The sequence below is a fragment of the Colias philodice genome, chromosome 11 (assembly GCF_061535455.1).
Source record: "Colias philodice isolate Cphi_HAF_F1 chromosome 11, ilColPhil1 Martin Lab GWU primary, whole genome shotgun sequence".
Classification (NCBI taxonomy): domain Eukaryota; kingdom Metazoa; phylum Arthropoda; class Insecta; order Lepidoptera; family Pieridae; genus Colias; species Colias philodice.
In genome coordinates, this window is record NC_143096.1 from 1,857,700 (window position 1) to 1,876,807 (window position 19,108).

The 19,108-nt window shown below is 33.1% G+C and overlaps 1 protein-coding gene across 1 annotated transcript in view; it reads right to left on the reverse strand.

Annotated features, from left to right (window-relative positions):
• Positions 1-19,108, reverse strand: part of Baldspot (elongation of very long chain fatty acids protein baldspot) — a 61,613-nt gene that overhangs the window by 29,881 nt on the left and 12,624 nt on the right. The window contains exon 2 of the mRNA XM_089700517.1: positions 1,587-1,724. Coding sequence (XP_089556643.1) covers positions 1,587-1,724 — 138 coding nt within the window. The remainder of the gene's footprint in view (positions 1-1,586; positions 1,725-19,108) is intronic.

The window sequence follows — 19,108 nt, forward strand, 5'->3', positions numbered from 1 at the left end:
AAGTAAATGATTGCCATACCTCAACAGGTTATCGTCAGATCGTCTCCCAATTTACTTTTTTCCGGTTTCGTAATACAAGCTCATTGATGACTGCGTCCGCGCAATGTCATTGGTAGAAAGAATGGCATGATATCGTCATACACCATTTAATTTCAGGCGCATTAAAAAACGAACCTTGTGGTGTGCCGTCAAAGTTAATTTTGCTGATCGTGGTATCAAGTTAGAAGTGAAATGAAATATGAATACTATGCCTAAAGTTGAAGACTTGAAGTCAAGAAACCTAATAAACTTTTAGAAAGAAAATCAATAATCGTATCCTTATGTGATGGATCACTCCATTTGAACATTTTCCGGTCAATAGAATATGACAAACCGCTCGGGTTAAGTCCCCACTCCCCAATGATCAAAATTTTTCAAGATCACTTTACTATATTGCTTCTTATGATTGAAGAAACTTTCCCTCACAAATTTTATATGAGCAAGAATATGGAAATCTGTTTCTAAAGATATGTTATTGGGATAAGAGCTATTTTCCAAAGGACCAAAATCCATCAATTGTATCAGAAGTTTAAATGAATTAGTAGTATAAGACGATATCATTCCAACAAAAGTTGCAACTTGCAGTCAACAATTATGTACCTCCACAACACGTACTATCAACTATGTTATGAACGCAATAAAAATTTCCATAAATTTGACATTAGCCGGAGAAACAAGTTAACGTCGTCTACCTACAATAAAATTTTCTCGACGTTGTTCCGAGTGTAATTTCATTGAGACGGTTACGTCAACGGTATGCGATACGATGTGAACTTTCGCTTGCGGACACGGACGTCGGACAGCCGTTGAATACCGCGCGGGACCTGAGCGGAATTACTACGTGGGGACTACGTGGTACAACAGACATTTCGGTACCGTGACGTTGTGAACACTTTTTATTCGGTCGACTTTATGAGCGGGAAAGAAAAAACGAAATGGAATTGGATTGAAAGCTATGAATTTAATAATTATAAACTGTTAACTGTTCCACTGTTACTAATCAGTACGGTAACTAATCGTCCATTGAGGCTGACCCTTCAATTTCACTTGAAACGCGTAAAAGTTAAACCTTTCAAATGGTTATAAAACGAAAATTTCGATTAATAATAATAAAAAGGCTTTCGTGCGATGAGCTCAACAACAAACAAATCAACAGGTTTCATCGTCATCACAAACATCCATAACTCATATGGAATAACTGGACAGACCATTAAAATAATCATTTCCATAATTTTCCACTTCCAATCTACTTTAGGTCGTCTACATCCAGACTATTAATCAAAGGCAATTTCGGACGTTCGTGATTAGGCGAGTCCACACAGAGCGTGCAGCCTCACGAAGCAAAATTACTGCGCGAAGCAGCTCGGTCAGTGTGTACGTGACTCAACGGAGGAAACCGCGTGTGCCGCCGCTTTCTTCGGCCGAACCACGTTCACATTTAGCAACTGCCTTGCGCGGGAATTACTTCTTGGGGCTTGTAGCTGTGTGGACCCACCTATCAATGCCTTTGTGCCTACATAGCTGCTATGTAATTTATAGTTACTTACCTCGGTATACAAATAGAGTGGTATAGGCCATGATTCTTGAGCACGTGGATGAATTCAGGCAGCGTCCGGCACGCGCCCATGATGCTGAAGAGAGCCAACGAGCTGTTCCATACTATTAGTGTGCGCCGGAGTTCGAACCTGGAAAAAAATAATTCCATTAGAGATTTGCTAATAAATAACAACACAGGGAGTTAAAAGTTTTGTAACATAAAAAATTGGATTTACCTGCAATAACATTCTGCATATATTTTGTGCTATAAGTTTAGGTGATGAATGATAAGACTAATAGTATGATAAGACTAAACTTTAGAGACACAAAAGTGTAGAGGATAAACAACATAAACGGACTACGGAATGAATTTGGCCCATTTAATATCTTTCGGGGAAAAAACTGTCACAAACAAACTACTACAAACCGATAAACATTGAAAATTCATGGTAATTACTGTTAATATTCCATAGTCATGCATTACAATTATTAATAATTTATAATAATTAGAATAATTATAATGACATAACATAAACCACAAGATCATACGATTCCGAAGAACCGTGGAATCGAGGTCAAGAGTGTGGTTCAAGTTTACTACAAATTATATATATGGTTACGTTTACTATTTATTTATTTATCGTACATATTATAAAAGGTTCGGTGATACGAGTTAAAAAACTGCTTTGCCTTGAAGACGCTCGAAAGGCAAGGTTTTGGAGTATTTTAAGGGACGTTCGTCTTGTTATGTAAAAAGACATTGAATATTATCGAGTTATTTCTGTATAATAAGGTACTTTTAAAAGACCAATGTATAAATAATGAGAATAAATTAATTCGAGCATATTGAACTAGTTTAAAAACTATATTCATAAAGTTTGAACATTTTTTATATTATTTTAATAACGTCTCCGCAGTCTCTCATAAGTTTCAGTTATAAAATAATTTTACGATTTGACCTTCGCGAAAGTCGAACTGTAAGCAGGTCAGCGAACTCTCTGTACGCAGTTTGGCAAATTGAACAGTTAAATCTTCCGACTCGTACCGAACCATATCATAAATTCATAATAGACCGCACTTGGTGTAGCCCAACAGTGTAATAAAGCTTATTGCAAAATGTAGAAATAATCAATTAATAAAAATAATTAATAATATCGCATTATTATTGAAGTTCAATTATGATTTTAATGAATTAAATATTACGGCCTACCGGAATCCACGTTAAAGAATTAAAAATTATTTCATATCTTGCATCAGGCACGTCAAAAAAGTGTGCCTTATCAGCTTTCTCTATCGTTTATCGCTTGTGATTCAATATATTCGATAACCGAGTAAATCTCTCGATCAATAACAATATATGTCGGACTTGCTTATCTGCTATTATATCTATCTCTACGCACACGTTTGAAGCGATAATTTCACGCCCGAACTTCCCGTGAAGTTAAACATTAATGAAATGGAAATGCAGGCAAATATACATTACTTAAACATAAACGGGTGATAAAGAAAGACTCTCCTGGAAGAAGAAAGAATGTCCTTTATTTTTTTAGGATATTGAGAGCCTTTTTGCGTTCCCTTTTCCCTTTAAATACTCAAAATGCATTCTAGACTCTAAATAAATACATCTAATATCTAATATTCTAATATATATTATAAAGGCGAAAGTTTGTATGGATGTATGGATCTATGGATGTTTGTTACTCTTTCACGTAAAAACTACTGAACCGATTACAATGAAATTTAGCACACATATAGAGGGTAACTTGGATTAACACATAGGATAGTTTTTATCCCGGAAATCCCACGGGAACGGGAACTATGCGGGTTTTCCTTTGCAAACGCGGGCGAAGCCGCGGGCGGATATCTAGTTACAAATAAACTAAGAACTACAATTAAACGGTCAAGTTTTCTATCACTATACAAAAACGATGCAATTATTTACTCTCTTATACTCTCTTTTTTAAAATGCATAATTTAGAGTATTGTTGTTATATCTACTATAGGTAATATACATAAACCTAATTAGTAATAGGTGTAAGAGATAATATAAATTTATTGAATCAATTAACGTCAATTGCTTTATCAATTGCAATTTCTTTATATAAAACTAGCTTTTTTTATAATGAATTAATCTCACGACTTTAAACAATTCTTTATAACAATAAATGCTACGTTTTATTTTTTGTGATATAGGTAGTTAATAGTACCAAAGAATTTACACTTTTACCACATAATACTTAATAGTGGGTAGCGCTACTTTTACCTTATAATTAAATTCCAATTTTCTATTATGGTAACATTATCACAGATGTGTCAATTAGAATTAATGGCGCGAAATTGAAACGTCAAATCAACGTCAAACATAGGAAATTTTACGGTAATCGCACGCACGTTTAAAATTGATATACGCAATAGGTAATTGTTTTGTTTATTTATTTCATTTGTAAAGGTATTCTTTGTGTATTTAATATATTATGTTTAGTGTTTTGTACAGTATCATATCCGTAACTCAAATTGGGTCTAATTGGATAGACAAAACAATGTTGAATTACTACCCTTTTCGCGTCCTAATGTGATCCATTTGTTTACACTATACGAACATAATAACGTATGACGTTACGTACATCTATACTAATTTTATAAAGCTGATGAGTTTGTTTATATCAACGAATGTTTATATCAGGAACTGGTCCGATTTGAAAAATTATTTCGGTGTCCATTTATCGAGGAAGGTTATATGCTACCTAGGTATATACAATCACCCTAAGACCAACAGCTGAAGCGGAGCAATGAGGGTGAAACCGCAGGGCACAGCTAGTATAAAATATTTGTGTATCCCTACAATTTTTCGCCTAATAACCACTCCCTTTAAAATATCCTCACTACCATACCATATAATATGCGAACTATAGTGGTATTTCTATACATTTGAAGCCAGGAGCTACATAGTCGTCCTACAATCCTAAACAAGTAATAGATACACAATTGTATGTGCGAATTGAGTTCAAATTACTTACGATGAATAGACCACTGATTCACACCCTGGTACATCCCGATATAACCAGACAAATATCTTCGTATTATTAAATAATGGCCCTAAATAACATCTAAAGAATGAATATTAATGTTCTAGTGTAATTTTAATACGATTTTAATGAATAATATTTATTTTAATTTGTATGCAAAACATAAATAGGTGCCTACTTACATATATATTCTCTTTAATAATTATACCTTAATGCTGAAAATGACCTAGGTTAATTAAATGCATGAATAAAATAAGATTTTATTATTGAGTTTTTTAAAGTGAAACTTTTATTACATCGTCTCAAACTTTTTGGTCTGTGTAGCGCATGTCGTGTGTATCGCGGCTGCCGAGTAGGTATACCTACTCGGCCCGCGACATGCGCTACACAAAGCAGTGTTCGGAACCGTTCGAACACTTTCACTTTTACCGTGGTTTCATAAAACCACACAACATTTTTTTGTACGCAATCTAACGATTATTACCTATATTTCTCCGTTTGGTCCTATAAAAACTTATTCTAGAGTCATCTATAAGAAACCTTTTTTGTTATACGCAGATCAAATTGCATAATGAAGCTACTATTTTCAAACTAGGAGATAATTTTTATGTACGAGAAGGTTTGTCAAAGCCCGTATCGTCAAGCGAAAAAGTTTGTGCTTCGACTTGCAATTCAGATATACACTTTTTATATACAACTGACCTATTTCGTGAAATAAGAACCATCAGTTAATAAATTATCGGAGAAAGCCAGTTCAATCGCTAGTCGTCCTTTTATTGAGACTTGAGAGGCACTTAAAAATATTGGAAACATCATAAGATGTTACTTATAATCTCTTACTTCATTTTTGTGCCAGCGAATTCTGTATAGGTACCGTCAATTTTATATAACGCCGATGTATATGAAATTGACGGTCTACCTAAAAGTGTACCTAATTCATTAATCTTAAAAACAATCACATATGGTCATTATAAGTATATGTATAACCAGTACCATTAGAAATTCAGTATTGAGGGTTAAAAACGCACAAGTTTTATAATCTCTTGTTATTTTCGTCTTCCCTGATACAAAATATGTTACTTCGTTTTAAACAACTAATACAACAAATAAAGATGAGAATCTGAGAAGCATGGAATACAAATTATCTAGGTTCTAGCAATACGGCATCCATCATTTCATTTTCATACAACATTCTTGTATTTAACTATTTTTCTCCACGTGTATGGAAAATACCGAGTCGTCGATATATTCTAGTGATCTCTAAATTGCGTGTATTCAATTAATACGATTCTACTCTCGGCTTTTATATAATAACAGATTTGTATCTATTTTAATGAGAGTAAAAAAATATGCATATATATATTACTGTTTAAAATTTATCATGTTAAATGCGAATAAGAGCTGGTTAACCCCAAAATACAAATACAGTACCTATCTACATCAGATTGTTCGAGATAAATTAAAAAAAATGTGTGCGTGTACTAGAGTACACACGTAAGAAGTGAAACTTCTTTATGACCTTATTTTTCAAAAAATAATTTACTATCTACAGTAATATTATAAAGAGGAAAACTTTGTTTGTTTGTTTGTTTGATTGATTGTAATGAATAGGCTCATAAACTACTGGACCGATTTTAAAAATTCTTTCACCATTCGAAAGCTACATTATCCACGAGTAATATAGGCTATATATTATCACGCTAAGACCAACAGGAGCATAGCCACGCGGGTGAAACCGCGCGGCACAGCTTGTATACAATATTACAGAAATACGTTAGTCTAACACGCTCGTCGTTTCGCTCCTTGCTACCTATTTAAATATTTACACCAGCCGCTGCTGCAACTCGCTCGCTTCGCTCGCTCGGCTCGTGTGGTAGTTCAAAAATCAAAAGTTAACCTAAGATGCTCGTCGCTTTGCTCCTCGCTACCTATTTAAATATTTACACCGGCCGCTACTGCAACTCGCTCGCTTCGCTCGCTCGGCTCGTGCGGTAGTTCAAAAGTTAACCAAAGATGCTCGTCGCTTCGCTCCTCGCTACCTATTTGAATATTTACGCCGGCCACTGCCGCGACTCGCTCGCTTCGCTCGCTCAGCTCGTGCGGTAGTTCAAAAGACCAAGGGAGACGCCAAAAAATTCGAGTTATATAGAGTTTTCAACTTATAAAGGATTTCGACTTAGGCGGATTTTGATTGGACATAAAGAGTTTGAGGTTTATTCTTATAAATATTGAATTCACAAAATCATAATTGAACACCAATCAAGCAAACACGTGTTAACGTGAGTCATAGATTTATTATCGTATACTCCTAAAATGTTTTCTAAGAAACAATACTGTACTTACATTGTCGGCAAGTTCTTAAAGGCGGTAACTTATTTTTGTTCGAACAATAGAGGTAATAAATATAAATTCCTAATGTCGAAATCTCGAAACAGTCAGAAATTAATGACGCACATAGTATATACATATTATGACAGAGGTTAAGCTTAAATAACTTGAAAAATAAATAACATGATCTCGCCCACGTGTTGGTGTTTTAAAAAATTCAATCAAAAACTGAGGTTAACTTTAAATACAATTTTAGAAAAATAAATACCACAATCAACATTCAAGTATTAGAAAAAATTGATACCATAATTCCACCCACGTGTTAGTGTATTGAAAAATACAATCAAAAAGTGAGGTTAATAGAAAAATAAATACCATTATTACACCTAAGTATTAGAAAAATAGATGTAATTACTTATTTACTTTTTTTAGAAATTCACTGGAATTAGAATTAAAACAAACCCTTTGATTTTGCTGATCACTTTAATATAACATGTATAATGTATATAGTCACGAGTACGGCGTAACGCAAAAATGTCACGAGTACGGCGTAACGCAAAAATGTCACGCGCGCGGCGTAACGCAAAAATGTTACACAAAATTTTTGTCCACCCCCGATAAAGAAGTTTCACTTCAAAAAAATAGATTTTATCTCCATATTCTTTGCAATATACGGAAAGGAATAGGGATGGTCAATGGTGTTGCATCTATCATTCATCGGATTGGTATTTTTAAATGATTAAATCCGTCCCTATCAAATAATATTTCCTCATAGAATAATATAGCGATCACACTCATAATTATACAACATCGTAATATAACCGGTTACAAAACTGTTGAGTATATAAATTTATAATGTAGTTTATGTGTATCTGTGAATGCTATGGTACAAACTGTCTTTGTAAATGTTTGAAGTTTCTCGTTTTGACACTTGGTGCTATCTGTCTTTTTCATGGTTGCTCTGTGCTGTACTGCTGTGTAATGTAATGCGTTTAACTTTTATTAAATACATCGGTTGTAAAGAAGAAGTTTTATTGAAAATATTACCAAATCCCAACAGGTTATGGGCCCAGGCATATTTAAAATATATTTTCAATAAGAGAAATCTATAAAAGAGCAAGATTACAACCGGTGTAAAAACTAACCTAAAATGGAGGTTGCGAACTCGATGAAAATTGAGAAGTTTGATGGGAGAAATTTTAAACAATGGAAATTTCAAGTTAAATGTGCATTACGAGCAAAAGGATTGAATATCGAGAAGGCAAGACCTACGGAAACCAGTTCGCAAGTGCAATGGGACAAAGATGATGGCATGGCAATGTTCATTCTGACATCGTCCATGGATTTAAACCAAATATCTTTAATAGAAAACTGCGAGACTGCTAAACAAGTTATGTCAAAATTAGAAGCTATCTATGAACAAAAATCTGAATACAACAAGATGTTGATTCATGAAAATTTTTATCAATATTCATATAATGGCAACGATACTATGGCACAGCATGTGTCCAAGGTAGAAAGCTTGGCAAAGCAACTACGGGAGACTGGTGAGAAAATCAGTGACACAGCAATAATGACAAAAATTCTAAGTACATTACCATCAACGTACCGTTCACTTAGACAGGCATGGTTGTCACTTGATGAAGGAAGTCAAACAATTCAAAACCTCACTTCTCGGCTAGTAGATGAAGAAGCCAGCCTTGCCAATGATATAAATGTTAGTGAGACAGCATTAGTGACATCAAAAAGTAATTTCATATCAAGAAGTGAAAATAAACAGAAAACTTCAAAAGATCAACAAAAAACAAGTCATAGATTCATATGCTATAATTGTAACAAAAGAGGCCATTTCGCTAGAGACTGCAGACTGCCAAAGAGAAAGCATGATAAGAAACCTAACAATATGTTGGCTTTCAGCGCTGCACTGAAGGAACATGATGAAGAGGCATGGATTCTTGATAGTGGAGCCTCAATGCATATGACATTCAAGCGGGACTACTTTTGTGAGTTTAACGAGTGCCAAGAGAACAATTCTGTTAAATTGGGTAACAAACAGAATATAAAAATATGTGGTAAAGGAACTGTACTGATAGACAAAAAGGTTAATGGTTCATGGGAGAGGTGTAAACTTGAAAATGTTTTGTATGTACCCGACTTGAGAAGAAACTTATTTTCGGAAGGTGCTGTGACAAGAAAAGGATATATGATAATGAAGAGCAATGAAAAGGCAATGATTATGAAGAATAATGTTGTTGTTATGATGGCATATCTATCAGAAAATAACCTATATGAGTTAGATGTCAAAACAATAAAACAAGAAAGTTGTAATGTTGTGCAAACAGATATAAAAGTTTGGCATGAAAGATTGGGACATTTAAATGTGAAGGAACTTCAGAATATGTGTAAAAATGGTATAATTCCTGTTACATTGAGTGGAAATCAGGATTTTATTTGTGAAGCGTGCCAGTATGGAAAGCAAGCAAGGCGCCCTTTCTGTAAATCAACCAGAGGTCCAACACAGCCTGGTGAAATTGTGTACAGTGATGTTTGTGGCCCTATAGAAGAACTTTCTGTGTCTGGTATGAAGTACTTTGTTTTATTCAAAGATGGAGCTACAAGCTACCGCCATGTTTACTTCATAAAGCATAAGAGCGAGGTATTTCAATGTTTTCTTAAGTATAATGCAATAGTGAAAAACAAATTTCAACATGATTTGCACATATTACATACAGATAATGGGTGTGAATATGTGAACCAAGAATTTACATCATATCTGGAGAATAAGGGAATAATACATGAACGTACTGCCCCTTATACCCCTGAACAGAATGGGAGAGCAGAGAGAGAGATGCGTTCAATCATGGAAAGTGCAAGAACTATGTTGTATGCGAAAAACATTCCTTTAAACTTGTGGGCAGAAGCTGTCAACTGTGCAATATATTTATTAAATAGAGGTACATCAAGCCAAACAGGAAATGTTACACCATTTGAACTGTGGCATGGAGTTAAGCCTAACTTGCAACACATAAGAATATTTGGGTCCATTGGTTATGTACATGTACCAAAAGAAAAGCGAAAGAAACTTGCAAAGAAAACTGTGAAGATGTTGTTAGTTGGGTATGAACATGAGAACTACAGGATGTTTGATCAAAATACTAGAAAGATTATAATATCGCGGGACGTGAAATTCGATGAATACAGTATGCCAGAAGAAAAACAAAGTTTTGTAGAAATAACAGCTTCACAAGAAAGAGAACAAGATCATTTTACAAGGTCTATTCCAGAGGATGAGTTTCAAGAAAGCAGTACTGATGATAGTATGAAGAGCTCAGAGGATTTAGATGTAACTTATATCCCTCCAAGAAGTATATGTTTGGAAGAGGAAGAACTGAGAAACATCACACTACGTCCACGTCGGAATAGAAACCTAGAAGTAAATATAACTGAATTAGAATTACCTAACACTTATGAAGAAGCAATGAATAGTCCAAATTCTCACCTATGGAAGAAAGCTATAGATGAAGAACTTCAGTCACATGAAAAAAATAAAACATGGATATTAACTGATCGAACTGAGAAGAAGCCTGTTTCTTGTAAATGGGTGTTCACTATAAAGAAGAATAGAGATGGAGAAATAGTACGATTCAAAGCACGACTGTGTGCACGTGGGTTCACACAAGTCAAGGGCGAAGACTATAATGAGATTTTTTCCCCTACTAGCAGGTATGATTCCATCAGGGTGTTGCTGAGCATTGCTGCGAGAGATGAACTGCATATCGAGCAATTTGATGTGAAGACGGCCTTCCTGTATGGTGAGCTCTCCGAGGAAATTTTCATGGAGGTGCCCGAGGGTTTGAAAACACAGTCTTCAAAAGTATGTAAGTTAGTTAAATCTATATATGGTCTTAAACAATCATCGAGATGTTGGAATGAAAAATTTAGTTCTTTTTTATCTTTTTATGGATTTAAACCATGTCCATCTGAGAATTGTGTATTTGTAGGATATTTTAAAGATGTTAAAGTAATATTAATTCTTTATGTTGATGATGGTTTGTTACTGGCTAAAAGTAAAGTTGTTTTATCTGAAATAATAAAAATATTCATGCAAACATTTGAGATTAAGACTTTAGACTGTAATTCTTTTATTGGAATGGAAATAGATAAAGGAAAAGGTTATATTAGTGTAAGTCAAAGTCAATACATTCAAACAATAATTAATAGATTCAATTTGTTAGATGCTAAGGGTAGCAGTACCCCCGCTGATGTAAATGTAAAGTTGTCTAAGAATACAGTTAGTGATAAACTTATTAATTTCCCATATAGAGAAGCAGTGGGAGCATTGTTATTCTTATCATCAATATCTAGACCTGACATAGCTTATGCTGTAAATGTTGTTAGCAGGTATGTCAATAATCCAGGTCCTTCACATGTTATAGCTGTGAAAAGAATCCTACGTTATTTAATTAATTCAAAAGATATGAGAATTGTTTATCAAGGTAATGCTGACTTAGTTGGTTACTCTGATTCAGACTTTGCAGGTGATATGGATACTAGAAAATCTAATACAGGTTATATATTTCTTATGAATGGAGGTCCTGTCACTTGGTCTAGTCGTAAACAAAATACTGTGGCATTATCCACAACAGAGTCAGAATATATGGCAGCTAGCGAAGCCGCTAAAGAAATTTTATGGCTTAGGCAATTTCTTTGTGATATTGGGGAGCCACAAGGCTCAATAACTTTAAATGTTGACAATCAAAGTACAATCAAATTGATACATAATCCTGTGTTTCACAGAAGGAGTAAGCATATAGATATAAGATACAACTTTATCAGAGAGAATGTTGCAAATAAAATTGTCAATATCAAATATATTGAGAGTTCAAATCAATTAGCTGATTTCTTAACAAAAGCTTTGCCAGCAAATAAATTTAATTCTATTAGAGATAAGATTATGAGAAATGTTTAATGTTATGTAAACTTCATATAAATGTGCCTAATGTTTAACTTTTATAAACTTCATATATGTGTGTCTAGTATTTAACTTTATATAAAGTTAGAATAAAAAGTGTATGTAAGTTGAGTTTAACTTTATATAAATTTGGAATTAAATGTGTGTGTAAGTTGAGAATAAAACAGTTTGTAGTTTATGTATTAGAGGAGTTATATTTTGTTCTTTATGAAAAATGTATGAAGTTAACTAGAATATTTTATGTTTGTTTAAAAAAACATTTAGTTGTCAGTTAAGTTGTTATGTCTACCTTATAAATTTAGGTGGGAGTGTTGAGTATATAAATTTATAATGTAGTTTATGTGTATCTGTGAATGCTATGGTACAAACTGTCTTTGTAAATGTTTGAAGTTTCTCGTTTTGACACTTGGTGCTATCTGTCTTTTTCATGGTTGCTCTGTGCTGTACTGCTGTGTAATGTAATGCGTTTAACTTTTATTAAATACATCGGTTGTAAAGAAGAAGTTTTATTGAAAATATTACCAAATCCCAACAAAAACATAACACTTGCAATAATTACACATATACTTCAAGAAAACTCACAATACATAAATTTCTTAACAATTTAGTATTCAGATACTGTGAAGTACAATATTTATATCCTATATGATTCTGTATAGTGTTACATAAGCCGTAGCACATAATATGTACGGCCGTTCTACCTCTCTCTTGCTTTCCAATAACCTTGCCTTATCTATACAAACATTATAATTTATAAAGCTGAAGAGTTTGTCCGATTTGAAAATTTACTTCGGTGTTAGATAGCCCATTTATCGAGGAAGGCTATAGAGGCTATATATCATCACGCTAAGACCAACATGAGCGGAACCACGCGGGTGAAACCGCGGGGCGCAGCGTCCGAAGTCGCAAGGAAAATGCGGGAAGGTCCCGCGTTAATTTCCAGATAGATGAACTTTTAATTAATCGTGCACAGAAGACTGGCTTTTTCGAACTGTATTCATCTATACCGTAAAGCTTACAGTTTTTATATTAGAATACAATAGTCACGATGAGTAGGAGTTGTCTGAGAGATAAACGCGTATTAAGATTTAATGTCGTGTTGCTTATAGTTACGATCGAAGTCGATTGCGAGCACTAGGCAACCGACATCATTGATAAAAATAGAAAACTAATTTGAACAGTTTCGTCTTTATCACCCGATACGGTGTGATAATACCAAGATAATCGTAGTCGAAATTAAATAATCGTAGTCTTTAGGTCGAGGACGCGACGCGACGGTCATTACCCTTCGTATTTATTTCCTGTTAATTATCTGTGTTTGTAATAATTAATAAGATTTATTGCTAATTATCGAACGTATCTTTTTATGGTTCCGTACCTCAAAAGGAAAAAACGGAACCCTTATAGGATCACTTTGTTGTCCGTCCGTCTGTCAAGACCCTTTTTCTCAGGAACGCGTGGAGGTATGAAGCTGAAATTTATATCAATTACTCAGGTCTACTGTCCCTTGAAGCTGTGAAAAAATCAAACTTCTAAGCCAACGCAATCAAAAGATACAGCCGTTTATGCCGCAAATTTTCGACACTTGCAAGGGAATCAAAACCTACAGGGTGTTTCCCGTGAACTCAGAATCTTGAAATTTGGTACGAAGCAACGTCTTACAGCATAGATAAAGGAAAAATTACGAAAACCATAAATTTTTAGTTACATTACAAAATATATATTTATTTTTTAATAAATATAAACTTATTACTTTTTTCCTCATGAACGCGTAGAGCTATCAAGTTGAAATTCATATCAAATACTTAGATCTAATTGCCTTTAACCCGTGAAAAAAAAAATGCAGGTTTGTACGGAACCCTCGGTGCGCGAGTCCGACTCGCACTTGGCCGGTTTTTTTCTAACAGGTACAGCTTTATCTATTTTCATTCAGCAAGTAATTTTTCTATAGCTTGACCGCAACCGCTGTACCGCGCCCTAGGTATGTGCGGTGAGGCGGGGACCGGGAAGAGCACGACTGCACGAGTTACACGAGTTAGAAGTTGTGAATTGTAAATATTGCCAAGGATTAACAAAAAAATACAAAAAAAACAAAGCAAAGATGACGCTATAGAAAGTAATCGAACCAATGATAAGAAATTTTTAATTTACATTTAAACGAACGAATTAAATATGACGACAAAAACTTCCGCAAGTTTTTGTTATATTATTTTTAACAAAAACCGATTATGTTGAGAGCAATAATAAAAATAATTGTTATTATGCATCAAGAATTAAAATTAAACCTACCGGTTGAGGAAAATCAGCATATGCTTGAATAAACAAACAATTGATATATTTTGAAATTAAAGACTTCAATACCTATAAAATGAAATGGAACGTTATACAATAATAACTTATTATTATTTCTTTTTTTAAAACAAAAGTAACTACTAAATTAATAGAACCTATAGACCGGACTCTCAGTGGAGTTTCGTTTGCAAAAATAGCGGACCTAAATCTGACTTCTGATATATATTGTATAGATCCCAGACATCCTATAGACAGATGTTGCCAACCAGTTTTGTGGTCCCCCTCTCCCCACCCCGGTAATTAAATATGGCATACAAAGAAAAAAATAAAAATTTCCAAAACATGCCGTGTGGGATATCAAATGAAAGAACTTATTGAGTAGATCACGAATATATAGCATACTATAACATTTCTTACACTTTCTCTAAGATTTTTTAGAAAATTTACGAAAATGCTCCATCTTTGAGTTAACTTTAAACCACTATAGATTGAAAACTCATGAATATATTTTTTAAATTATTATTTTAAATAATTAACAATAGACCATTGTTTACGATACAATAGTTCGTACAGTGAAATAGTTGCATGGGGGAGTGGGGGAAGCATTCAAATATGGCGAGTATATTTTCAAGTTATTGCAAGAAATAAAGGCCTAATACAAAAATATCGGTGTCAGGGCTTAGAATTATTATCTCTGCACTGTCGTTGTGTTTGACAGAATGAAAAATATGGCAGAAAATTCTTGAATCAGCCTCTGTGTGATTAGATTTGGCATAAACTTGAAAATATACTCGCCATCTTTGAATGCTCCCCCCACTCCCCCGTGCAACTATTTCACTGTACGAACTATTGAATCGTAAACAATGGACTATTGTTAATTATTTAAAATAATAATTTAAAAAATATATTCATGAGTTTTCAATCTATAGTGGTTTAAAGTTAACTCAAAAATGGAGCATTTTCGTAATTTTTCTAAAAAATCTTAGAGAAAGTGTAAGAAATGTTATAGTATGCTATATATTCGTAATTTACTCAATAAGTTCTTTCATTTGATACCCCACACGGCATGTTTCGGAAATTTTTATTTTTTTCATTGTATGCCATATTTAATTACCGGGGTGGGGGGAGGGGGACCACAAAACTGGTTGGCAACATCTGTCTATAGGATGTCTGGAATCTATACAATATATATCAGAAGTCAGATTTAGGTCCGCTATTTTTGCAAACGAACATCTCCTTGGAGCCTGCTCTACTAATTATAGAGCACTGAGCATGCATGGCTTTTTTATAATGACGAATGATTTTACCGACATTTTGAAGAGCTTTGTTCAGAAGGTTAATGAAGGATGATCACTAGTTCTTCCAATGGTTAAAATTGTTGGGACTGTAGATACCTTTCTAAACAATGTATTACTTTAGACAAAGAGTTCCCTGAGCGCTAAATGTATGAAACATTGACAATAATTTCGCACAGTTGCGAACGTTAGAAACACGATTCTGGCTCTGAGCTATTATTGCGAATAGTGAACCAATTCTCTCCATGAGAGATGAGTAATGATTCCACATCAAAATAGATCTCATCATATATTCATATATTCATATTGCTATATGCATTTAAATGCACGTGCACTTCTGTGCCCCGAAGAGAATACGGACTTTACGTTACAAAATATAATGTTATTAATAAAACCTCTAGAAGTTTCTATTTCTATATAATTTACCTCATAATTTTATAAAATGTATAATTGAATAATATTTGTTGTTAAATTAAGTGAAATAATTTATATGTTAATCTTTGTATTATATTAAATTCATTCACACATCTACTTGAACAAACAAAAAAATATTTTATTCCTGTTATCAGTTTCCCTATCTAGATAATCAAAATAATAATAATAATTAATAGTTTAAAAAACTAAAAAACACGCTTTTAGTTCGGTTTTCTATAAAACGCGTGTTTTTTATTTTTTTTTTAATTATTATTTATTTTATCAAATTAGTGTATTGTCATCGGTCCTCAATAAATCTACAAAGTTTGAACGAAATCTGGCCGTTTAAAGTGGGTCAAAATCGCGCCCAAAGAAGTCGGTTACAAACATACAAACATACAGGTGAAGCTAATATAAAGCGTGTAAAAAGATGTCTAAACATACTAAGTACAATTCCCGCTAATTTTGTTGCTTTACATTCTGCAAATAATATCTACGATTTATCTTTTTAGGAAGGTGTTACAGATGTCATTCTCACCCATTTTACTAAACATTTTGTGAATATAATAACTATCAAATTAAAAATTATGGAAAAACTTTTTATTTATAACGCTTATAAGTTATTATCAAAAAAATAAAGAAACATAATCTACTCTACGATCACCAAAATTCACAGCAATTGTTCATAGCAACATACACATTGCGAAATACAAAAAATCAAGATTTTTTTTTATCTCGAATATTTTTTTTAAATAAGCAGCTCGACAAAAATGAATATTACACATATTTTAAAACAGATAAGTTCTCATCCTGTATAAGTTATATTATTTAAACCGATAATCATTTTGGAGATTTTTTCAACTATAAATTCGGAAGTCATTCTAGTCCGGCAAGACACGAGGCAAAGATAGTAAAAATTTAACTGGATTAGATTCAAATACTGATAGCATTATTGACATGCCTGTGTGGGTAGCCCTAATCTTCTTAATTGCACTAGTATGACTGCTATTATAACACAAACACACTATCAAAATCTTCTTATATAATGTACCGTCAATTGTAAAAAAAAATGTTGTGTGGTTTTATGAAACCACGGTAAAAGTGAAACTGTTCGAACGGTTCCGAACACTGCTTTGTGTAGCGCATGTCGCGTGTCGGTCGGCTGCCGAGTAGGTATACCTACTCGGCAGCCGCGATACACGCGACATGCGCTACACAGACCAAAAAGTTTGAGACGATGTAATAAAAGTTTCACTTTAATAAGCAATCAAATTACTTTAAATTTAACGAAATTATGTAGTACATATTAATAATTCATACGGTGCCACAAAAAGCGGTTCCATAACATTTACCTAACAAAAATCACAATTAGGTGAGCTTAGAAACAAATAGTACTTAATTATTTAAATCTATTAAAATTAAAATAATTTTAAATGTTAATTGAGCCATTGTTACCCAAATATTAATATGTAGTTTACTTTTTATATGAAAACAGTTACATTAAAAATAAACGACTTGTTGATTAATGATTTTGTTCCTATATTACGTTCCAAATACAAAAAGGTTCTTAACCAAGTACTTATGTCAAAAAAGTCCTATTAGAATTAGAGCCGTAGGATTAAGGACTGTCATTTCCACTCTATTACCTCATTTAACTCTACTCAAGGCTATTCCATAATAATCTGTCTGAATCCCAAAAGTAATTGAAATATTATATGGAATACAGACCCGATCAGGTGTTTCTTGCACCAGATTTGAGACAGGCATGGAAATTAGTTTAGGAAAATATGATTGCAAATATGATATCGGTTAATAATATGATATATTCGTAAATAGCAAATAACGTATTCATATTTAAAAGCCATAATTTTGTATAATATTATATTCTTAAATCTATGCTAATATTTTATAGAGGATAGGTTTGTAATTATGTATTGTTTTCACGCATAAACTACTGGACCGATTTCAAAAATTATTTCACCATTAGAAAGCTGCATCTTCACTGAGCAACATAGGCTATATTGCATTTTCAAAAAAAAAAGAGATCCTTACCAAAAATGCAATAATGTAACCCAAGGTGTAAAAAATTCCTAAAAAATTCTGTCATCGCGTGCGCTGCGGAATCTATTCCTGAAGTACGAGGATAGTTCTAATGAAAAAAAAACGAGAACATGTAGGCGAAGCCGGGGCGGACCGCTAGTTATTCATATAAAATTTTTGAATAATAGCAAACAATGAACAGTTGGTTCGTATATTTTAACTTTTTGTACGTAAGTATAATAATCCTATTTAGTATTTACTTAAAAGTTAAAACCAACATGCAATAATTAAACAACAATTAAATTCGCATTTAAGAATGCGGGTAAATCAAAATAAAAACCAAGGTTATAAATATCTAGTATTTATTAATATTTATTATTTGTGAATATTATTATTAATAATTTTATAAATTTCAATATTTAAATTGAATGTAATTTTATTATGATGATATTCAAGAAAATTGCATAATAAAATATTATTTTTGGTTATTTATCGTAAATATCCATTATCCATACTTAAACGAATGGACGTAGGCACCTTAATAGTAAAAGTGCAAAAACTACTTAGCTAGATTATTTTGCGGAAATTTTGCAAAGAATAATTAATAATATCTTACTGCATCACAACTGACGTCGAATTGGCGGAACCTAAATAGATACTGGCCCTTAGATGATAGCTTAGTAAGACCGCTTTTTTATTCCAATACTAGTTTACCGCCCGCGGCTTCGCCCGCTTTGACTAAAACCTAATAAATTATATACTAAAACCTTCCTCTTGAATCACTCTATCTATTAAAAAAAACCGCATCAAAATCCGTTGCGTAGTTTGAAATATTTAAGCATACAAAGGGACATAGGGACAGAGAAAGTGACTTTGTTTTATACTATGTAGTGAAGAGAATTGCTTGTGTAAAATATATAACAGAAAAGAACCACTTTACCGATAACGAAATGCTGAAATAAAATAAAAAATGACTGATAAACTTTAATGTTCAATAAAATAAATAATAGTTAATTCGAAACGAGTTTTCCACAAGTCTCTTCCTACTTACGTATTTCAGTATCGAATATACTAAAATATCCTTTAAATTTTAACAAAGTAATAAACAAAATACGTTAATTATATCAATGACGATAAACGTTCCTCCTTTCTAAATTACATTGCAG